The following is a 24,967-nucleotide window of genomic DNA, read 5'->3' as shown; positions in this document are numbered from 1 at the left end:
ATTTTTCTGATCGCTGTATTAGTGTCGCTGTTCCCGCTAGGTAGCTATTTTTTTTTTTTTTACTAAAGACATGTGGCTGAATAAATTTTTACCTAAATGTTTGACTAAAATTTAGTTTATTTGATTTTTCCTATAACAAAAAGTAAAAAATATTGTTTTTTTTCCAAAAATTTTGCTCTATTTTTGTATATAGCGCAAAAAATAAAAATCGCAGAGGCGATCAAATACCACCAAAAGAAAGCTCTATTTGTGGGAAGAAAAGGACGCAAATTTTGTTTGGGAGCCATTGTCTGTTAAAGCGACGCAGTGCCGAATTGTAAAAACCCCTTGGGTCATTTAGCAGCATATTGGTCTGGTCCGTAAGTGGTTAAAGGGCATATTTATTAAAGCAGTGAATCATTCACTATGTATTAAAACCAGGCAAGGGGTGGGCGTGAGGAGCGGCTGCCCTGGGTGCAGTGGTTTATTGTAAGGATGGGGGCACCTTCCTTCTGTTACAAGGCATTGGTATTGATTTTGACGTATGGGGGGGGGGGGGGGGATGTTTGGCATAGGTGCTGTATGACCTTGTCCTAGCACTGATTAAAAATATAGAGTGAATGTTTGGTGAATGTCACATTTATTGCTTTATAAATATTCCCCTAGTCTGATATCTGCTCTGAGACTGTGAGAAGATACTATAAAAACAGATTTCATACAGTTATACTAGCAACATAAACATTTTTTTGTTGTTTTTTACTGAAAACCTAACTACACCTAATAATTGAATTATATTTGCCCAGAGTTTCCCTTCAGCAGTTTTAAGCCTTTATTAAATGTATTATGTGTTGATGTCTTATTATTGGAGGGACAGTGCTGGAATATCCGAGGAGACAGTAAAATGTTTATGAAATAGGGGGGGGTAGTGGGATTTTTTTCCTAATGCAAGGAGCACATTAAAGTATAGCATATTTTGACTTTATAACCACTTTCCCTGCAATAAAGTAAAACATGCCCCTCTATATTTTCTGCTCTGGTCTACACTGGCTGACATAGTGGTCCTTGGTCTGCCATGGATGACACAGTGGTCCTTGGTCTGCCATGGATGAGACAGTGGTCCTTGGTCTGCCATGGATGAGACAGTGGTCCTTAGTCTACCATGGATGATACAGTGGTTCTTGGTCTACCATGGATGATACAGTGGTCCTTGGTCTGCCATGGATGACACAGTGGTCCTTAGTCTGCCATGGATTACACAGTGGTCCTTGGTCTACCACTGATGACACAGTGGTCCTTGGTCTGCCATGGATGACACAGTGGTCCTTGGTCTACCATGCATGACACAGTGGTCCTTGGTCCACCATGGATGACACAGTGGTCCTTGGTCTACCATGGATGACACAGTGGTCCTTGGTCTACACTGGATGACACAGTGGTCCTTGGTCTACACTGGCTGACATAGTGGTCCTTGGTCTACCATGGATGACACAGTGGTCCTTGGTCTACCATGGATGACACAGTGGTCCTTGGTCTACCACTGATGACACAGTGGTCCTTGGTCTACCATGGATGACACATTTTTATGGAAGTTTCACAAACGGCACAGGTAACAAAGGTGGTAATGGTGAGGGGCCTGAGGTTTCCTGACTGAATCCTCCATACTGGAGTAACCAAAGTTTTAACAGTTTAGTGGGTGATCAATCCCACCAGCACCCAGCTAAAGTGAATTATCATTTTGGGTGGATTTATTTCTTATTCAAATATATCAATATGTAAAAGAGTCCTGGACATAGAGATAATCCTTGCAACAGTGGAATTCCTGCCTAGCAAACTAGAATATTGTCAGCTTTGTCTATTACTTTCTTTAGCCAATAAATGGCTGGTGATAGAACAATAATCTGCACCTACTGCATAACAGAAAGTTGTGAAATGTTTCATTTCATATATTACAGATGACATTGCCTCAAGCTTTGCCTCTATCAAAGCAACCAGTTCATCAGGTTTTCCCTGGCATAATTAGTTTCTTATTTCTTCATTTTGGCTTCTGCTGTCGTTGTTCAAGTTCATTGTCCTGCTGTCACCATTCAACATTCTCATTTCTATTTGTGATTTTCATTGGCCACAATTTACTTTGCATTGTAAAAGTCCTGGATTTGTCTCTTTCCCCTTGCATGAAACAGCTCCAGCCTGACTATTAGGCCTCATTTCCACTGGCGTTTTTACAGCCACGTTTCTGAGCGTTTTTTACAGCTTAAAAACGCCTGTCCATGTTATTCTATGGCTTCATTTCCACATAGACGTTTTTGAGCTGCAAATGGCATAGGCGTTTTTGAGCTGTAAAAAAAACGCAGGACCAGGGCGTTCTGAAGCTCCAGAGTAGAGCTGTAAAAACGCCAGACGTTAAAAAACGCTCAAAAACGCGCAAAAACGCGACCGCGGCATTTTTAAAGCTGCAGCTCACAAAAAAAAAAAATTTTTTTTTTTTTTTTTTTTTTTTACAAAATAAACATGGACAGGCGTTTTTAAGCTGTAAAAAAGCCTAACAACAGTGGCTGTAAAAACGCCAGTGGAAATGAAGCCTAAAAACACACCCTTTGTGGCCAATGGTCAGACAAGAAACACTATGAGGTTGATCTACTAAAACTTGGGAGTGCAAAATCTGGTGCAGCTGTGCATGGTAGTCAATCAGATTCTAACTTCAGCTTAAAGTGATTGTAAAGTCTTGTTTGTTATTTTTATAGAAAAAAAAAACATGTTAATGGAATTTGCACAGAGCAACCCAGATCCTCCTCTTCTCGGGTCCCTCTTCTGTGATCCCCGCCTCTCCCTCCTTTTGGGTGCTACCACAGCAAGCAGCTTACTATAGGGGCACCGGAGCTGAGTCACAGCTCCCTGTGTCCATTCAGACATGGAGCTACGGCCTGGCCCCACCCTATCTCTCTCCTGATTGGCTGACTGGCTTTGATTGACAGCAGCGGGAGCCAATGTGTCTAAGCCAGTCAGGAGGGGAGGCTGGGGTGGCTGGGGCAGCTGCTGCACACAGTAGGCTTCTTTTCCTAATGCATAGAATGCATTAGGATAAGAAACCTTCTGACTTTACAACTTCTTTAACCACTTAAGACCCGGACCAATATACAGGAAAAGGACCTGGCCCCTTTTTGCGATTCGGCACTGCGTTGCTTTAACTGACAATTGCGACGTGGCTCCCAAACAAAAAGTGCATTAGGAGAAGCAGGTGGGAGTAAGGTGACCAGATTTTTAAAATGAAATCCGGGGACATATTTTTTCTTTACTAGTAATGGCAACAATCAGCGACTCTCTGCCCGTCGCCGCCCGCATCACAGCCTCTCAAGTCTTACTCTCCGGCCCCGGCTACTACTGGATGGGGAGCAGAGGAAGATCACTCCGCCAGGGAAGGCAAGGAGATAGGCAGATGGCTGGCCAGGATTTGAGCCATGGCAGAAGAACATACGAGCGAAACTGAATGGGCATGCGCCGAAACTGAAGAAATATTCCCTCCGCTCCGACCAGCACATGATCATCAGAAAGAGGCACAGATAATGGGAAAAATACAACCCCCCTAAGCTAGTAGGCACGGCGGAGCGGGGGTGTGTAATTCAAAAATTTGTATTTTAATTCTGCACTGACGGTCTTTGAAATTGCCCCTGCCCCCTATTAAATCCAATCTGGGGACAAAACCAGGGACAGACTTGGTCCGGGGACAGTGTCCTCAATCAGGGGACTGTCCCCTGAAACTGGGGATGTCTGATCACCCTAGGTGTGAGCCAACTTTTGTGACAATTGAATGCAAGTACTCAGTAAGGCCTCTTTCACACATGTGGATCCCGGGAGGATCCGTTTTCGGACATCCGCTTGCTCAGCGGGGATCGCGCCCTTGATCCCCGCTGAGCCAGCAGATGACTAGTCTGTCTCTGCACTGTGCAGAGATGGACCAGTCAGATCTCCGCTCTGGTTTGACACCAGAACAAAGGGGAAGTCTTCCACTGGAGACACTAGTTCTGGTGACACTGCAGGATTCCCTCACTTTGGAGGGATTTCCTCTCACTTCCTGTTTTGGTGATTGGACAGGAAGTGAAAGGAAGCCTCCCCTATGGTACACATACAGCAAAAAACCTGACTGGGGTTCGAAATGATGAAAAAAAAATATTTGCCTTAAGTTCTACTTTAAAACAATTCAAGAACTTAAAGTGTTACCAAACCCAAACACCTTAGCAAAATGTGCTGTTGAAAATATCCTGCCATGTCATAGAGTGGAATCTTTTTTATACTGTATGTCCTGTTTTCAATAAAATCATAGAATCAATGTGTAACCACAAGTATTTCCTTTCCTAGGTTGACCAACACTTACTCAGTTCAGCTGCAGCCTTGTCACCCTTTACCGCACAACCCATCATATTGGCATTTTGTTATGGGTCTCAGTATGTTCCTTACATATAAGCAAATAAAGCATTATGCAGAATTATGGTTTTCTAGTAGATTAGGCTCATTATCAAAGAATTGTAGGTATATCAGAAGCTGCATCTCCTGGAAAACGAATTATACAGAACTCTGTTACTGCTCCATGCCACAAAGCTGGTGTACGCCAAAAAGTCCGTCTGGGAAAATAATCTAGGCCCTAATAGTGAAGAAGGAGATGGCAAAATACTATCAATTGGAGTCCCTGTAATATATAGACAACTAATCTGCTGTGGACTACTCCTGCTTGTCTAGTAATTAACCACCTCAATACAGGGCACTTAAAGCGGAGTTTCAGGCTTTATTAAGATTCAGCAGCTACAAAAAGTGTAGTTGCTGACTTTTAATAAACAGACAATTACCTGCAGTGGCGTCACTAGGGTTGGTGTCTTTCGGTGCGGTAAAACATGGTGTCACCCCCCCCCCCTCTGTCTAGGCTGCCCAGCACCAAGCAGGCAGCGCACCCCAAACCAGCCCCTGTAAATGATAGTATAGGGCAGTATAGTGGCAGGTTAGGGTAGTATAGAGTGGTATAGTGGCAGGTTGGTGTAGTGGGGGTGGTATAGGACAGGTTAAGGTGGTATAGGGCATGTTGGGGTGATATAGGGCAGGTTGGGGTGGTATAGGGCAAGTTAGGGTTGCATAGGGCAGGTTGGGGTGGTATAGTGCAAGTTAGGGTGGTATAGTGCAAGTTAGGGTGGCATAGGGCAAGTTGGGATGGTATGGGAAAGGTTGGGGTGGTACAGGGCAAGTTAGGGTGGCATTGGGCAGGTTGGGGTGGTATAGGGCAAGTTATGGTGGCATAGGGCAGGCTGGGTTGGTATAGGGCATGCTGGGGTTGGTACAGGGCAGGCTGGGGTGGTATAGGGCAGGCTGGGATTGCACAGGGCAGGCTGGGCATGTCAGCTAAAAAAAAAAAACGGGATGGTGTCACCCCTCTAGCGGGTGTCACCCGGTGCGGACCGCACCCCCTAGCAACGCCTCTGCTTACCTGTTCCACGGTCCAGCAATGCGCTCCCGGAGTGGACAGGCAATCTCCTGGGACCTGTCACATGTCCCATGAGATCGCCTAGAGGGAGGGGCCGCCTCCCAGAAGCCCCCCCTCCCCCAAAAAAATGACATGCCAAATGTGGCATGTAAGGGTGCGAGGAGTACTTAAAGCAGAAGTTCCCCTTTTGGGTGGAATTCTGCTTTAAACCCCCTTCCTGCCCAAGCCATTTTTTCAGCTTTCAACCCTGTCACACGTTGAATGATAATTGCGCGGTCATGCAACACTGTACCCAATTATGATTTTTTTCCTTACAAATAGAGCTTTCTTTTAGTGGTATTTGATCACCTTTGCAGTTTGTATATCTTGCGCTATAAACAAAAGAAGAGTGAAAAGTTTGAAAAAAAAACACAATGAGGGTTATTTACGAAAGGCAAATCCACTTTGCACTACTACACACCATTGGTCTCCTCGCCTCTGACAGGACGTGGATTTGGACAATCGTGGGTGCCTGGAGGAAAACATTGCGGCCACCGAGCACGCGCATCGGCTCCCGAGGGATGCGGCGCGCGCGCCCCCTAGAGGTCCGGAAAGCCGAGGATGTCACATAACACCCATCCAGAACAAGAGCCTCACCGCCCAGCCGTCACTTGATGGCTGGCGGGCGGAAAGTGGTTAACCACTAGGGGTTATAGGGTTTATAGCAGAATGACAGCCACAGCGCGGACCCTAATTGCCGGGAGGACTTCAATAGACGTCCTCCCCTTCGCGTGCTGCTCACGCACCCCTGCAGGGTGCGCGCTGTTAGACCCGAGTCACTGAGACTCGGGTGATAACAGATCCGAGTAAAGGGCTGGTCCCAGCCCCTTACCACATGATCAGCTGTCAGCCAATGACAGCTGATCACGTGATGAAAACAAAGCTCGCTAATCGTTTTTTTTCTCCTCACGCTGACAGCGGCTTAGTCGCAAGGGACATCGGTCCCGAAGAGGAAAGAGCCACATCTGCCTCGTGTGCCAATCTGTACCCCCTGCCAGTGCCACCTGCCAGTGTCCACGAGTGCCACCTGTCAATGCCCACAAGTGCCACCTATCAATGCCCACCATTGGTGCCAATCTGTACCTCATCAGTGCCACCTAGCAGTGCTGCCTATCAGTGCCCATGATTGCCACCCATCAATGCCCACTATTGCCACCCATCAGTGATCATCACTGACACCCATCAGTGCCCATCACAGACACCCATCAGTGCCCATCACCGCCAGCTATCAGTGCCACCTATCAATACCACCTATTAGTGCCACTTCTCAGTGCCCACCAGTGCCACCTATCAATGCCCTTCAGTGCCACCCATCAGTGCCACTTCTCAGTGCCGCCTATCAGTGCCTGCAAAACAAATGACCTGGTCATGATGGGGATAATGCTTCTAGAGCTGAAGTGGTTAAAAGAACACAGTGGATGGAACGTTATTTATTTGTTTTTAGAGTCACAGCAGTATAAATAAAGTTGGGTGAATTGGAAGTGAATGAATACACTGGGCGATCGGAATTGATGGAGTGCTCCTTTAACAGAGCAGCATCCTGAGGACACGTGAGGCGTGGTCAGCCGAAGTGACATGTGTCACCACCGCCCCTCCCCGTCAGGCTCACCAAAACACCGATATCCCCGCCCACATTGTAATCCACTAATTCATTCTTCGGCTCCCTGTCCTAAAGACACACCCAAGCCGCGCCTCTCCTATTGTGACGTCCCCCATCCCTTTCTTCCAATTGGCTCGTTCCTCCGGCGCTGCATTCCTCCCCGAGGCTAGCAGATTTGAGAGCGATCTCCGCGCTGCTTTCTATCACAGACCCAGCGGGATGCAGGACCCGACAGAAACCGCACTCCCTGATTGGCTGGCCGGCCCGCTACTCAGGGGATTGCTCGCTGTGATTGGAGAGCGGTCTAATCCTCTTTTCCGTTTCCTGTTTGGATTCTTTCTGTAATAACAATACTACAGAGCTTGGCAGGAGGCAGCGGGACTGTCCCGGGGAGACGGAGCAATGAGGAGCGCTCCTGTGTGCTGTATGAAGGGAGGGAGAGCCTGCACCGCCATATACTAACAGGACCGGCATTGCTGCCCTCTGTGTTATCTACAGGAGAGTCTGTACACAGCAGGTGAGACTGAGGACAGCCCTGAGCTCTGTGTGTATGGGGGAGGGGGACTACAGGGCTCAGCATGCGCGCAGTCACTGGAGTCTGCCCTCACATGCTGCTCTCCTGTCATACTCATCCCCGGGCTTCAGTCCTTTCTGAGTATAGAAATGTGACTGTTCAATGCTGGGCTGTGTCTGCGGAACACTGGCCAGGCAACCGGCATTTTCACATCGCTATGCCTTATACTAAACCCAAAAGCAAACCCTTTATTATATTGTAGCTTACTGATTCTTAGATGTGATGGCTGCGTTTGTTTTCTTTTTTAGACGTTCTTTTCCCCATCCTTTTTGATGGAACAAGCTCTCTTGCAGATGTAGCAGTTAGAGAGATGAGACAAACCATTTAACCACTTCAGCCCCGGAAGGTTTTACCCTCTTCCTGCCCAGAGCACTTTTTACAATATGGCACTGCGTCGCTTTAACTGGTAATTGCGTGTGGTCGTGCGACGCTGTACCCAAACAAAATTTGCGTCCCCCCCCAATAGAGCTTTCTTTTAGGGGTATTTGATCACCTCTGCAGTTTTTTATTTTTTTGTGCTATAAATAAAAAAAACTATACATTTTGGAGAAAAACACAATATTTTTTTTACTGTGTTTACACACACATCTCAGTGCTGTCACTCGTGCACGTGATTGTATGTGGCTGGCGGCGATCGTGACCGCCAGCCACGCACATCGGGTCCCCCAGCCGTGCTGCGGGGCACGTGCCTCTTAACCACTTAAGCCCCGGGCCTTTAGGCAGCTAAATGCCCAGGCCAGGTTTTGCGATTCGGCACTGCGTCGCTTTAACAGACAATTGCGCGGTCGTGCGACATGGCTCCCAAACTAAATTGGCGTCCTTTTTTTTTCCCACAAATAGAGCTTTCTTTTGGTGGTATTTGATCACCTCCTGTGGTTTTTATTTTTTGCGCTATAAACAAAAATAGAGCGACAATTTTGAAAAAAATGCAATATTTTTTACTTTTTGCTGTAATAAATATCCCCCAAAATATATATACAAATGTTTTTTTCCTCAGTTTAGGCTGATACGTATTCTTCTACCTATTTTTGGTAAAAAAAATCGCAATAAGCGTTTATCGATTGTTTTGCGCAAAATTTATAGCGTTTACAAAATAGGGGATAGTTTTATTGCATTTTTATAAAAAATTTTTACCACTAATGGCGGCGATCAACGATTTTTTTTTTCCGTGACTGCGACATTACGGCGGACACTTTGGACAATTTTGACACATTTTTGGGACCATTGTCATTTTCACAGCAAAAAATGCATTTAAAATGCATTCTTTATTGTGAAAATGACAGTTGCAGTTTGGGAGTTAACCACAGGGGGCGCTGAAGGAGTTATGTTTCACCTAGTGTGTGTTTACAACTGTAGGGGGGTGTGGCTGTAGGTCGGGTGTCATCGATCGTGTCTCCCTATAAAAGGGATGACACGATCGATGCAGCAGCCACAGTGAAGCACGGGGAAGCCGTGTTTACATACGGCTCTCTCCGTTCTTCAGCTCCGGGGAGCGATCCTCATCCCAGATCGCTCCCTGAGGCTTACCGACCGCCGCATGTACCGGGGGGGGGGGTCCCGATCGGACCCCCGACCCGTGGAAAGGCAGCAACGTGCGGGCACGTCGTTCTGCCTGTCCGTGCCATTTTGCCGACGTATAGTTACATGCAGCGGTTGTTAAGCGGTTAAAGGAAACCCCTACAGGGTATTGCGCCGGGGAGCCATTCTGCCCTGTAAATAGACGTGAGACAGCCGGGCTCCGGTTAAAGTTTTTTTTAATCTTTCTGCATTTAAAGCGGAGTTTCCATCAAAAATAGAAGTTTGCTTTATATTGTAGCTTAGACCTGAAAAAAAAAAAAACATTTCTACTCACCTTGAAATGCCTGTTGCTATGCGGTCCCACGAAATCTGCCCTTCTATTCACCAAGGATACTGACGTCAGCTCCCAGGATGCCGTGCGCTTCCCCTGTGTCTCCGGGCTTGTTGATGTTTATGGGTTGCCATCACAACGGCGTGCACTTTCGCCGCCGCTCGTTGTGATGCCAACCCAAGTGTTTGACGGCGCGGCGCTGCAGTTCTATTGCGGATGCACGAGAATGGGGTGGGACGGGCTGCCCGTTCAGTTAGTCATCCACCGTCGTATTCCCGGAAGTAATTGCTTGTGGGCTTCACAATGCCCACAAGCAAAATGAGAACGTTCTGAATGGAAGAAAATAAACTGGTTGTTTTCAATAACTCTGCGGAACGGCGGGACTTTTTCAAATAGTAAGTGAGACTATAGAGACATGTACAACGTGAGATAAAAGGTGATATCTAAAAAAATGTAATGGGAACCCTGCTTTAAGATAAAATTCCTTGTGTGTAGCAGCCCCCCCAATTACTTACCTGAGCCCCTTCTCTCTCCAGCGATGTCCACGGATGTTTAAGATGTCCGGGACTCTCCCTCCTCAGTGGCTGAGATGCAGCAGCGGCGCCATTGGCTCCCACAGCTGTCAAAGTCAGTCAAGCAATCAGGAAAGAGAGGGGCCCGGGTCAGGGCTACATGTCTGAATGGATACACAGAGCTGTGACTCGGCTCCAGTGCCCCCCATAGGAAGCTGCTGACTGTGGGGGCACTCGATAGGAGGGAGGAGCCAGAAGCGGCAAAAAGGGACCCAAGAAGTAGAGGATCCAGGCTGCTCTGTGAAAAATCAACTGCACAGAAGAGGTAAGTATAACATGTTTGTTATTTAAAAACAAGACTTTACAATCACTTTAAGTGCTTACAATGACCAGCTTCTATGTGAATATCACCTTTATACCAAACGGAACAAAACGGTTTACTTTTTTATAAAGTTTGAGCTGGAGTTCAGCCTCAGTTCGTTAGTGCATCTAAATCTGCTAGTACATCTAAGGCCAGCCATACACAGTGCACATTTCTTTCACGCAACCGCAGGTTCCAGGGAAGAAATGTGCATCATTCCCTCATCAACACAGAGAGTGCTGACTGGTGAATCCCTCCTGCTGAGCAGTTGCCCTCTCTCAACGAGGAAAGCTGTCCTGCCGGGAGAAGACAGTGATTATCGCTATCGGCTGTAGCAGCCACTAGCGATAATCGCATGGGAATCTGGCAGGCTGGTTGTACCCGAGTTGATCAATCAACCTGGTACGTTCATTCAGCCTGCCTATTAATGGTTCAAATCTTGTTCCTGATGAACCAGCCGAGATTCGAACCGTGTATCTAAGGCCCCTTTCACACGATTGGCCTGCTCGGATCCTCTTCAGGTGGATCATGGCGTGCCACCTATTGACTTCTATGGGCAGGCAGATGTCAGCGAAGCCGTGTCTGATGACACCCACCTGCCCTTCGATCCAACAAGATCCACGCCAGACAAATGCATAGCGATACAATTGCCACCCATCCAGCGGATCGGATGAAAACGGACAGGCTTCATCCGATCTCCCCATAGAGAAAAGCAGGGCTCTGACAGGTCTGTCCCTGTATAGTGAGTGGAGATGGACCTGTCATCCACCTGCTCAGGAGGGATTTCCCACTGAGCTAGCGGAGTCCATCCAAAGGGTCCACCCCTTGTGAAAGGGCCTTACACTCCCCTCCTCCACAGACCGACAATACTGCTTTCCAAAGGTGCCCCCTGTGCTCCTTCATCCAGAGTGGGGGGATTCTGATACAGAAGGTGTGTTACAGGCCAGATCACCAGGGGAAAAAGAAAACGAATGCAGCCACCACATGTAATGATTGGTACGCTGCAATATATTACATTTCTGGTTTGTGGGTTTAATAATGCTATACAATCTTTTTTATGCCTTGTTTATACAGGTGATAAAAAAATTAGAAGTTCGGGCTGAGGTTTTACTGACTGCATGTTAACATGACCACCAGCCCTGTTGGTACACACTGCTATGGCACAACAAGACCGTTGTACTTTTTGTATTTGGTGGGCAGTACTGCTGCCAAACATGACCTATTCAAGTGAATGGGGCCACACGGCAATTTGTGGGATTGCAAGGGTTAAATAGGCGTGCTGTAGGTGATGTATTTCCTCCTAACCACCTGTAAGATTCCTTTTTGAAAGGAGATTTACTGTGGGTTGTTTTTCAGAGGAGGTGTAAACAAGCTGCAAGATCATTACTACATCACCCATTCAGTGCAAGGGTCGGCTCAAAGTGGGTGTAAAGCATTATGATAAAAAGCCTTCTGTTCACAGCAGCCCCCCTAATACTTACCCGAGCCCCATTCTCTATCCTGTGATGTTGTAGGATTGTCTCGGTTGCCCAGGACTTCCCTCATCATTGGCTGAAGCAGCAGCACTCCCGTTGATCAAAGTCAGTCAGCCAATGAGGAGAGAAAGGGGGCAGGGCCAGGCCTCAGCTCCATGTCTGAAAGGATACACAGAGCTTCAGCTCGGCTCAGGTGCCTCTATAGCAAGCTGCTTGCTTTTGGGGCACTTGTCAGGAGGGAGGGGCCAGGAGAGCCGAAGAAGGACCAGAGAAGAGGAGGATCTGGGCTGCTCTGTGCAAATCCACTGCAAAGGGCAGGTAAGTATAGACATATTTGTTATTTTTAGAGAAAAAAATAACGAGACTTTACAATCACTTTAATTCAATACAAATTGATGGGATTGTTTAGTTGTGTTTTCTTATGATTTGGTTGATTGTACAATCTTTTTTAGATCTACCATCAGATTGTATAGTTGTGAACCCATCAAAAGACGCTACTATCGCTTTCAGATCTATAACTAAAGCCCCATACACACTATTCAATTGTCCACAGATTTACCAATACCATGTCGTGTAAGGGCCTGCCTGATTGCATACAAATTGAAACTCTAAAGGTTTGGCCTCATAGTATACGGTTTGGTAAATCTGCAGAATATCCAATAGTGTGTATGGGGGTCTTAGAGGTGTGATTTATTCTCCCCCTGAAATGAAGCTAATGATGGGACTTTAGTGTAAGGCTGGTTTCACACTGAGGCGTGCAGCCGTCGTATTTACTGCGATATTCGGGCGCTAGCGGTGAGGTTTTAACCCCCGCTAGCGGCCGAAAAAGGGTTAATACCGCGGTATTACCGCGCTTTCCCATTGATTTCAATGGGAAGGTGCGGTGAACACACCGCTCCTATACCGCGGTAAAGATGCGGCTAGCAGGACTTTTGGTGCGCTCCTGCTAGCGCACCGCTTCAATGTGAAAGCCTTCGGGCTTTCACATTGAACACTGCAGGGCATGATTTTTCATGTGGTATAGCAGCGCTAGCTGTACCGCATGAAAAACGCCCCAGTGTGCAAGGGGCCTAATACATAACTGTGACTGCTTATGTGACCTTGTCTGCTCAGATCACGCTGATCTTTACTGTCCCTGCCCCCCGACACTGGGGGTACCCATTCATTCTGTGTGCTGATTTGGTGCACTACGAATCTGCATCTTTATGCTGATTGGAGGATCATCACGCCGTCTTTTCATTGTCAGCTGGATGGATCTATTTGGCGGCTCCCATGTTTGTCAGCAGGATTGGATTCAGCAGACATCGCTGGCTGAACCGTATTTGTGAGAGACCAGACGAGCCTTTATAGTCAGCCGCTATTCCTGACACACAGCTAAGAATACTGATGGCAGGGCTTTCTGTGTTGTAGGAAATGTGTGTACCGCTCAGGCTCGGTGCTAAAGGGGTATGTAATCAATGCTTCTGCAGGTGTTGCTAGAGTGCTGACAGGGGGATGGAGCCCACCCTGGTTCTATAAGGCTTCAGAGGACAATGGGGTGGCCCCTAAAAGTCACACATTTAGGTGTCCTGAAGTGGTGTGTAGAGTGACAACCTAAGCCTGGACTCAAAACAGGCCACGCCCTCAACACATTTCACTTCAGATGTAGATGGACCTCCTGTCCATTAACACCCGGTCAGAGCCGCTAGTTGGATGGATCCCCATCCTGTTTTTAGAGGGTTGGATTGGATGTCGGTGGGTGTAAACGGACACATATCTGTTTGCACCCACTGCACCTTAGTGGACAATGGAAGGTCCGCCTGAAAAACTGACAGGGTAACTAATCGGTCCACTCGTGTGAAAGGGGCCTTGGGTGTCGGGTGTAATTTTTGGCTACCTGGCTCCTTGCATTAGTCCAGCCCCTTATTAAAGGATTCTGTCTTCCAGCCAACAATTGTACTACACAGTTGTTTTAATCTAGAAACAATTGTTGGGGTCCATTCATATTAGCTTTCTGGTCAGGTCCGCCTGTCAGTTTTTCAGGCAGACCTTATTGGAAGCAGCATGTGGATATAAATGGACTGCTGTCTGTTTACAGCTGCTTACCTCTGAGTTTATCCAGGTCTAAAAAAAAAAAAAATGAAAAGAACTGCATTTTTTTTTTTCCACGTTGCCAACCTAAACACAACGATTTGCAGGTAGCGTGATGTGAACTGACTGCAAAGTTTGTTTACATTTGGCCACACATAGATCTATCACATGTCTGTTGGGCACAAACTGAACCGACACGACACGTTTGTAAATAAAAACTGACATGTCACGCTCTGCTGATTCAGTAGGGGATCGGTTCACGGATCCCCTTTCAGATCAGATCAGACCCCACTCCATGTGAAAGAGCCCTCCTTCAATCGATGTAAGCAATCTTATCCACCTATAGAGGAAAAGTCAGTCTGGTTCAGTTGTCCTTTTCTCCATTTGCCATAACACATAGGGCCTGCTTAACCATCTGTTTTTAAAGGAGTTCCTTCATTTTAGTTGATATTTTTGTACTGTTGGCAGCAAACCGGTTAATAAACTGTTGTCGGGCGTTTTGATTAGAAGGGAAGGCTGACTAATCCCCCATCTGAGATTAACAGGTTCCAGCAAGGACTCCTTTATTCTCTGGAGGATCCTCTATGGTTCTGGTTGTATTGAGGTTTCTTTGTGAAGACATCCTACACTTTAGAAACGTAAAGATTATTGCCGTTTATCTTGTTTAGGAAGAGGTGTAATTGTGTATTTCAGTGTGGGAATCTCCAGTAAAAGTGTGTTCCCTGCCCAAAGATGCTTGAAGCACGGACAGATGGGCACAATAATGGGAAGAGCTGTGGAAGCTTATCACAGTTGGTGGCAGACACTGAGGAAGGAGGTCAGCAGCTGCCGTGGGCAATGAAGTCTGGATTGTTGAGCTCTTCAAAGGGAATCTAATCACTTTATTTTTCCCCTGTTTGTGTGGTATGAATATATATGACTATATGGGTCACAGAGAACCTTGACAGTTCTTGTCAGATATACAGTGCTAATTATTAGGAGCTCTAGTGTTCCGTGTTTCCCAGGTTGTGATTTTTAGGAGCCCTGGTGGTTCCGTGTTTTCTGGGTTGTGGTGGTTCTGTGTTTCCCAGGTTGTGATGATTATTAGGAGCTCTGGTGGTTCCGTGTTTTCTGGGTTGTGGTGGTTCCGTGTTTTCTGGGTTGTGGTGGTTCCGTGTTTCCCAGGTTGTGATGATTATTAGGAGCTCTGGTGGTTCCGTGTTTTCTGGGTTGTGGTGGTTCCGTGTTTCCCAGGTTGTGATGATTATTAGGAGCTCTGGTGGTTCCGTGTTTTCTGGGTTGTGGTGGTTCCGTGTTTCCCAGGTTGTGATGATTATTAGGAGCTCTGGTGGTTCCGTGTTTCCCAGGTTGTGATGATTATTAGGATATGTAGAAGAACACGTAACGGCCTAAACTGAGGGAAAAATGATTAAATCAAAAAGTAAATTGGTTGCCAGTAAAAGACAGAATCACTTTCAAGGCACTCTGCCTAATACATAAGTGTATTCAAGGCAACGCCCCCCAATATCTATGCGAAAAAATAAAAGCCCATAACCCCAATCGCATTCTGCGATCCACCAATCAAAACCTCCTCCAGATACCCAAGGCCAGATACAAGTCCAAAGGAGATCGAAGATTTGCAGTCCAGGGACCTCGCCTGTGGAATGCACTACCAACCACCATCTGACTGGAGTCGGACCACTTGGCCTTCAGGAGAAAGATTAAAACCCATCTCTTCTGAGGTCAAGGGGTTCCTTACCCATGAAATGGATACAGCCCCCAGAGGCGATTCAGTTCGCATGTGTTGCGCTTTACAAGTCTCTCTCTCTTTCTCTTTCTCTCCTTCTTCTTTTTTTTTTTTTTTTTTTAATTGTTGCTCTTTTGTTTATAGCGCAAAAAATAAGAACAGCAGGGGTGATCAAATACCACCAAACGAAAGCTCTATTTGTGGGGGGGGAAAAGTCAGATTTTGAAAACTAAAAATTGGTCTGGGCAGGAAGGGGGTGAAAATGCCCTGTATGGAAGTGGTTACATCTGACCTGCTTTAGTGAATAGCCTGAACTTTTTTGGAACTTCTAGAATTGGGCATATTCCTCGTTTTTATCAGGCCATTCATGGCCATTTAAAGCGGAGTTCCAACCACAATTAGCATTTTTTAAATGTATGTCCTTTCATCCTGCGTTTTTTATAATCTAAATCCGGTCACTTACTATTTTACAATCCGCTGCCGATCCGCATAGATATTCAAAAAATATAGTTTATAAAACTATGTTTACACCGTTGTCATTTTTCTTGTGGGCATGGTGAAGCCAACAAGCACTTACTTCCTGGAAGTCTTGGATGGGGAGTGATAATTGGACAGCGCGCTGCATCCTGGGAAATGATGACACACATTTCCCAGGAGCATTAGAGGGAGATGATGTCAGAATCCTAGGTGATTTCAAAGGCAGATTTCGTGGGACCGCATAGCAACAGGCATTTCCAGATGAGTAAAAAAAAAAAAGATTTTTTTTTTATTTTTTTTTAGGTCTAATAAGCACAATAATGAAAAACATTTTTTGGGATGGAAACTCCACTTTAACCACTTAAGGACCGGACCAATATGCTGCTAAATGACCCAAGGGGTTTTTACAATTCGGCACTGCGTCGCTTTAACAGACAATTGCGCGGTTGTGCGACGTGGCTCCCAGACAAAATTGGCGTCCTTTTTTCCCCACAAATAGAGCTTTCTTTTGGTGGTATTTGATCACCTCTGCGGTTTTTATAAACAAAAATAGAGCGACAATTTTGAAAAAAATGCAATATTTTTGACTTTTTGCTATAATAAATATCCCCCAAAAACATATATATATATATATATATATATATATATAAAAAAAAAAATTTCCTCAGTTTAGGCCGATACGTATTCTTTCACCTATTTTTGGTACAAAAAAATCGCAATAAGCGTTTATTGATTGGTTTGCGCAAAATTTATAGCGTTTACAAAATAGGGGATAGTTTTATTATTATTTTTTTTTTTTTTACTACTAATGGCGGCGATCAGCGGTTTTTTTTTTTTTTTTTTGTGACTGCGACATTATGGCGGACGCTTCGGACAATTTTGACACATTTTTGGAACCATTGTCATTTTCACAGCAAAAAATGCATTTAAATTGCATTGTTTATTGTGAAAATGACAGTTGCAGTTTGGGAGTTAACCACAGGGGGCGCTGTGGGAGTTAGGGTTCACCTAGTGTGTGTTTACAACTGTAGGGGGGTGTGGCTGTAGGTCTGACGTCATCGATCGAGTCTCCCTATAAAAGGGAACACTCGATCGATGCAGCCGCCACAGTGAAGCACGGGGAAGCCGTTTACATACGGCTCTCCCCATTCTTCAGCTCCGGGGACGAATAGCCGTGCCCTCGTCCCGGGTCGCTCCTGAAGCCACGGGAACCGCCGCATGTAGGGGGGGGGGGGGGAGGTCCCGATCGGACCCCCGACCCACGTCTAGGCAGGCACGTACAGGTACGTTGATGTGCCTGTCCGTGCCATTCTGCCGACGTAAATGTACATGTGGCGGTCCGGAAGTGGTTAAAGATGGATACTTTTTTTTTTTTTATTGGAAGGAAAGGGGCATGGCATTTCTTAACAAAGTTTAGGAATAGACAAAAGAATCTGTATTCCTGCAGTTCTCTGCATTTGATTTGGACAGTTTTGTTTTGCTGGTCACAAGTCTTTTCTGATGGTCTAATTAGTCATGGAGTTAGCCTATGATGACTTCACCAGGAGCCTGGGGGAAATATGGCTGCAGCACGAGATCCAGTGTCAGGAGTTCAGACATGTGATGCATTTTAACAGAATAAGCGTACATATCATTTGCTAATCTGCTGCTTCTCTTATGAACACGTCAACATCTCAAAACGGCGGATATGTGCCAGAAAATAAAGTTTGGACGCTTAATGTGTCTGGAATGTTGGAGCTGGCATTTTGTGCCGATAGAAGTATTACAAGAAAAACATATCCCTTCCAGTATGAGCTGTTAGAAGGTTTGTTTCTGGGATTTGTGGTATTTTATTAGGATCAGGTCACACATTTTGCTGTATTTTCTTACTTGGTTATAATTGCCTATCTTCCCCCCCCCCCCTTTTTTTTGTAAGTCTTCTCTTATACTATGCTTTTCTAGCAGCATTTGTTTAATGATTGGTGTGGACAATTAGGGCCCCTTTCGCATGAGCGGGCCAATCAGGTCTGCCTGTCAGTATTTCAGACGGGCCTGATCAGACCCTTCATTCTCTTCTATGGAGCGGTGGGTGTAAATGGGCGTGACCGTTTACATCCGCCTACATCCAATCCAATATGCTAAAAACAGATGGATCAATTCGGATGGCAGTCGGGTATAAAAGGACAGGCAGTTTATTTACATCCGACCGCTCATAGAGGAGAGTGGGTGGTGTCTGTATCTGCTCTGCGTATTCGGAGCAGACATGAACCAACCATATGTAAGAGGACATATTCCCCTCTGAGCAAGCAGAGTCCTGTGGAAGGGGCTTTAAGCAGATCTTCACCTTCTTTAATAAGCATGTCCCATGTTCGAGGTAATTCCTCTTAAATTTTTGGAAATTGCCTTTTTATGTTTTTTAATACCTTTTTATTTTTAAATACTTTTGCCACTTTTGTTTCAGTCTGCCGAATCGATGTATGTTATAAAAGATGCCCTGTTGACTCCTGGGATATATGTGTCCTCAATCCCAGGAGTTAACAGGCGTGAAATAACATGATTACAGGCAGAGTTGCCTCTGCTGCTTACTGTCTGCTGTAGTATCTCTACAGTTTGGGCAAATAATCATTGTGTCGACATTAAGACAATAGCCATATTAGATGAAGCACTTCATAAGAATCCTGATGTTTTTGTTTACATTTTAGATGAGAAGACGGTAGCTTCTCTTTAATTTTAATACTTGGACTCTTTTGACACTGAAGACCACCCGCGCTAGATAAAGTCCTTGCAATTACTGACACCACAGGGTATGCACCCCAACATGATACCCCTTCTCTCCCTAATAATCTCCCATACCCCGATCGCTAGCGGGCCGAATAGTGCCGCAAAATTTACAGTAAAGCGCTGCTAAAATTGGCGACGCTTTCCCGCCAACGCACCCACCACCCCAGTGTAAAAAAGGGGCCTTAGAGATGTACAAAGCTGGCCATACGCTGTTGAAGATTACCTCCAAGAATACTTTCTGGTTAATGTTACAGTAATAAGTCTGAACAGTAATTGAATTTTTTTTTTTTTTGTAATGGATATTTTATTCTTGGCAAGGAAGCTTTAGCTGTAAAATATAATCTCAACCCTAAAAGCCTTATGCATTCCAGGAACAGATCATGTGAAGAAAGTTAAGTCTATGGTAAAGGTGATAATCTGCTGGGAAGTAAACAATGTCTACAGTTTTGCTCTTACAGCATTTGTTTTCTTATGTCTGCTTGTATTCCATACCCAAGAGGAAAGGGAAATAAATAGGACCGGCCAGTACCTGACCGCTAAAGAGCGATGAAATTGGTAAAACAGACGGACTTAAGCTGGGTCTGCAGGAGCTTGCTTGAATTTTGATCTGTGTGTACCTCTTTTCAAACAGGGCTACTGGAAAATCCACATTCGATCAGCCATTGGTTACAGTGTTGATCGGTGTATTCTGATGGAGGAAGAACCCGCTGTCAGAAACAAATGGTGTAGTGGGAGAGATTCCTGCATACACCTTGCTTGTGGGGGATCTGTGATCTTTTTTCCGTTCAACCAGCTGGTTTACTTTTGATGATTATGGCTTGCAGCTAGTGACAACCCCAAATTCAGTATCTCAGAAAATTATTGTGAAAAAGTTTAATATTGTAGACTGGTTTCAGTCTAATCAGCTAATTACCTTAAAACGCCTGTAAAGGTTTCCTGAGCCTATAAATGGCCTCTGTCTGTCTGGTTCAGTAGGTTACACAACCATGGGGAAGACTGCTGACTTGACAGTTGTCCAGAAGACAGTCAGACGCCCTCTGCAAGGAGGGTAAGTCACAAAAGGTCATTGCTTTAAGAAGCTGGCTGTTCAGAGTGCTGTATCCAAGCATATTATTGGAAGGTTTAGTGGAAGGAAAAAGTGTGGTAGAAAAAAAAGTGCACAAGCAACAGATAACAGCAGCATTGTGATGCAAAGGACATTCACAATTTTGGGGGAGATTCACAGGGAGTGGACTACAGCTGGTGTCGGTGCTTCAAGAGCCACCACACACAGATGTATCCAGGACATGGGCTACAGCAGTCACATTCCTTATGTCAAGCCACTCCTGAGACTGTCAAATGTCTTATCTGGGCTAAGGAGAAAATGAACTGGACTGTTGCTCAGGGGTCCAAAGTCCTCTTTTCGGAGTTCATTTGGAAATCAAGGTCCCGGAGTCTGGAGGAAGAGTGGAGAGGCGCAGAATACAAGTTGCATCCAGTGTGAAGTTTCCACAGTCAGTGATTTGGGGAGCCATGTCATCTGCTGGTGTTGGTCCTCTGTGTTTTATCAAGTCTAAAATCAGCACAGCCCTCTATCCCGCAGACATTCAGAGGCTGCAGGAGAAAATTGAGATTGATTGCTCTATATGGAGCTGCTCCTCCTAGAATTTCTTTCTAGTAGTAAGTGAACATGCCACTATTGGCAGGCTGGCACTCCCTTTCTCTCCTGTCCGGCTCAAGGTTTATGCGGCATGCAGCAGTAGTGACGCCTATCCCGACATCAGGTGATGGGGTCTCCTCCAGCTCCTCCCACTTTAAGGTCATGGGTCAGCTGACCTGCAGTTTCTGCCCCCAGCTCCAACAGCTGAACTAAATGGGCAGCTGACTGGGTAAGCAGCGTGGGCTCGGGGAGCAGCTTAGCTGCCGCAGCTACTTTGAGCCCCACAAGGACGAGTGGCCCGGCGCCAACAGTGAATGGGCTGACAAAACCCAGGCGCCAGCACGCAATTTCTAGTCGCCTTGACGACCTGGTATTTGTCATGCCCTGGACTAATTACTCCAATTTGCGTTTGTTGAAGTAGTTTTCACACCTGGAGTCCAATTAATTTAATTAATATGGAGGTGATCTTTTAAAGCTATTTGATAAAAAGGCATTTAAACATTTTAGGATTGGAGTTCATAAGAAGCATCAGCTGATATGAACCATGTCTTTCAAAAAGAAGTTCTCTCAAGACACAGGGTGAGTAGTTGATCTGCATAAGGCAAGATAGGGATACAAAGTGATTTGGCCTCCATCAGTCAACAGTTTGGCAAATTGTCCATAAATGGAGAGAATTTGGTACTGTGGCCAAAGAGGACTGTTGGAGGTTTTTGTTTTCCCCAAAATTAATTTAATAAAGAAAGGTATAAAACCAGCCCCGTACAATTGACAAAGAACAATTTGGCATGGCACAGTAACATAGCAATACAATGATGTACAGGTAGCAGCAGTGATGACAATGAAATCCATCAGTAGGAACTCTAAGTGAAAAATAAATTTCCCAAGTACAGGATGGGCGTAGTTTTTATATTAAATTGAGATGATTAAGATGACCAGACATTTCCTTAGATAGTAATACTTATTGGTAGATATGTAGTTGGACTTTCAGGTTACCTGATTGGCGTTGTGCCCAGAGTTTAGCTTTTCTGCTTTCAGATGTAACAATGCATAAACTTATTTCCGAAAGTGAACATGTTCTAAACTTTACACTGATAAGTATGTTGTCTTTATTTCACAGATTGGAAATGCCTCACTGCTTTGCCTATGGCTGCACCAACCACAGTGGTAAGCTTCGTTCGGCGGTCTCCATGCACTCTTTCCCCAAGGAACTACCCCTGGCAGAGAAATGGGTACACCACAGCCGCACCGATGTGGGCAATGTGAAGGAGTTTGTGCGGGACACCTTAATGAAGAACCCCGGGCATTATGTACTGTGTTCAGAGCACTTTGAAGAGGACATGTTTGATTTAAGCAGTGATTCTCCTTTGATTTCATCTGAACCAAACCATAAATGGATGAGACGAAAACTGAAGGTGAATGCTGTGCCTACAGTTTTTGCTACTGGTGCTCCTAAGCTGCGCAAACAGGCAGCTTATCACTTGAAAATACATGAAAGAAAACAGGTAATTTTGATGGCCATCTTGTTTAAAGTAAAACTATAGACAACATTTATTTTTATTTTTTTCACCAATATTATTATTTTATTGGTTTTGGGGTGTGACGGGTGCATTGTCAAATGGTCCTCCGAAAAGGACCCAACCCTGATCCCCGGGGCGTTAGGCTCCAGACGGGGACTGAGGTAATCTGTGGTCCATGCAGCCGAAGCCAACAGGGACCCAACTACCTTGGAGGGTCTGCCGAAATTACCCCCTGGGGCTTCTGTCTCATTACACATATCAGTCCTCCTATTCAAGCCAACGGACCAATCCCTGCTGACCCTGTTTCAAGTCCTCATTTGCATGGCCAAGAGGACCTAATTAAGAACTACAATGTACTTTATAATTGACCAATAGGAAAGTGGTTGTTGGGGGCAGGGTGATCAAACTGCCCTGTATAAAAGTGTGTGTGCATCCAATAAAACAGTAGTTGCCTGTTTTGAACTTACATACAGCCTGCCTGGTGTTTGTTCTGAGCTATCACAAATGGATTCGAACGTCGCATAGCTGTAGTTTGAATCCCGGAGCATCGGATGGCCGAACCATCAGACGTTGCGATCTGCAATCTGATCCAATCATTGCAGAACAGAGATATATATATATATATATAATCTATTTAGAAATAAGCTTACTTTTAATTCAAGTCTTCCATTCAGGTATCACCGGCTGTTGATGTCCCAGGCAAAGTGCATTTGGTATCACTCCACCTGTGACAGGAGCCAGCGCTATACAGGAAGCACAGACTTATGCAGCTCTGCTCTGCAGCCGCTTGCTTCCTCTACCGCTGGATTCATTTACAAAACTGATGCTCTGGGATGGGGGGTCAGTGACCGGCAATGTGGGCTGGGATCCACCATCCCAGAGCAGGAGGCCGCGGGCCGCGCACACCTAGTGCATTACCAGAGATAATTTTACCAATGAGACATTTTTGTGTAGAAATGGGTGCTCACAAAATGCAACTGACAAAAGACCATAAACACAGTGCATGGACATGCACAGAACAGGGGGTACAGCTAATGCGTTTCAGGGGCGCACCCCCTTTCTGAGAGCTAGGCCTAGCTAAAATCTTAGATCACTTAACACGCTTTTTTTCTGCTATTGTATATGAACCTGTTTGTGTCATTTAGTTACCCTTCAATAAACACATTTTGATAAGAAAAGAGGAACGTCAACTTGATATGTTATAACAATTTGTTTTTCCTGACTTAGTTATTGGACAACCTACTCGAGCAGCAGAAGCGACCCAAGTTGGAAGCCGACCAGGCAATCAGCCAGTCCATAACGCAGGATACCACAGCGCAAACGGTACGAGTGGCTTTCCTTTCACAGCTGGATTAAATCCTGCAGAGTTTAATGGCCAGACTCGGGCAGGGAAATGTAGGAGCCAGATGGATCTTTTGGGAAGCCAAGAAAAATATATCCACATTTATTGGTAGAACCTGATATGTGTAAAATGGGACACCTGCAGTAATTGTTAAAGATGGCAATACAGTGGAACCTCGGATTACTCGCATAATCCGTTCCAGAAGTATGCTCGTAATCCAAAGTACTCGCATACCAAAGCGAGTTTCCCCATTGAAGTCAATGAAAACGAAAATAATTTGTTCCGCATTGACTTCAATGAGATGCAATACGGCATGTGGCCAGAGGTGGGGGGCGCCGGAGAGCCTTGGAAACAGCCGAAAAGGCCCGAGGACACTTCGGCTGACGTCTGCAAATTTCAGAAAGACTTTCTACCCGAGATTTGCAGGGGTCAGCCCTGCTGTCCTCGGGCCTTTCCGTGCATTTCCGAGCAGCGATGTTCGGCTCTGCTCGGCTCCGGCGCCACCAACTCGGGCCAAAAGTGGTACTGCACACCGCGTTGGCTTGAACACTCGCAAACCGTGTCACGATTTTTTTAAAATACAGTGCTTGTAATGCGAAACGCTCGTTAACCGCGTTACTCACAATCCAAGGATCCACTGTATACTCAATTTTGCAACATTCTTGCCACATGTGTCAAATTATCAATTTGCTGGCATGGCAAAGAATTTGATTAGTTGAAACCTTTTTCTCCTGTTGCTCCATATAGTGGTATGTAAATGTAATATGTCTTATCAAACTATTTGTATTGTCTAAAATGTCAACCACATGCAGTGCTTTGAAAAGGTATTCATACCCCTTGAAATTTTGTCATGTTACAACCAAAAACGTAAATGTATTTTTTGGGGGGGGGGGAATTTGTGATAGACCAACACAAAGTGGCACAGAATTGTGAGGTGGAAGAAAAATGTATTAAATGGTTTTCAATTATTTGAGAAAAAAATTGAAAACCATTTAGAATTTTCCTTTCAGTTCACAATTATATGCCACTTTGTGTTGGTCTTTCACATAAAATCCCAATAAAATACATAACTTTTTTTGGTTGTAACATGACAAAATTTGGAAAACGTCAAGGGGGGTATGAATACTTTTTCAAGGCACTGTAGTTTGATATCAAATATGCAGTTTATACAAGAAGACTTAAAAATATGTGTGAGCTCGAAGTATTCTGAAAGAATACTGTACATGAAGACAAGCTCTTAAAGCAAAAATGAGATGGTTAGCTGGCCACAATCCATATTTGCAGGTTGTGATCCCTGCCAAAGGGGACATTGCAAGGTAATTTATTGAATCAAATTATTCCATTCTAAACAATCGAACATCCTGCTTATTTGATCAATTTGAAGGCATATTGACCACTGGGTTTTATGCAGTCTGTCCTTAAAGCCGAATTCTAGCAACAGAACCCAGCCGACGCCTGTCCCACAGCATGGGAGATCGCCACACAAACATTGCTTAGTTAGTACAGCAACGTTTTGTTATTCTTCGTTCAGCCTGCTGGAGTGAATGGGGTGGGGGGACTTCTAGTGTACACCTAATTTAAAG

General features: G+C 45.3%; 1 protein-coding gene across 1 annotated transcript in view; it reads left to right on the top strand.

Annotated features, from left to right (window-relative positions):
- The first annotated feature begins 7,410 nt into the window (after window positions 1–7,410).
- The window catches only part of LOC120913580 (zinc finger protein 75A-like), a 35,115-nt gene continuing 17,558 nt past the window's right edge, over window positions 7,411–24,967 (top strand). The window contains exons 1-3 of the mRNA XM_040323615.1: window positions 7,411–7,599; window positions 21,643–22,027; window positions 23,270–23,365. Of these exons, the coding sequence (XP_040179549.1) occupies window positions 21,650–22,027; window positions 23,270–23,365 (474 nt within the window). The 5' untranslated portion in view covers window positions 7,411–7,599; window positions 21,643–21,649. The remainder of the gene's footprint in view (window positions 7,600–21,642; window positions 22,028–23,269; window positions 23,366–24,967) is intronic.

The sequence above is a fragment of the Rana temporaria genome, chromosome 9 (genome assembly GCF_905171775.1).
Source record: "Rana temporaria chromosome 9, aRanTem1.1, whole genome shotgun sequence".
Classification (NCBI taxonomy): domain Eukaryota; kingdom Metazoa; phylum Chordata; class Amphibia; order Anura; family Ranidae; genus Rana; species Rana temporaria.
This window is presented reverse-complemented; position numbering and strand designations above follow the sequence as displayed.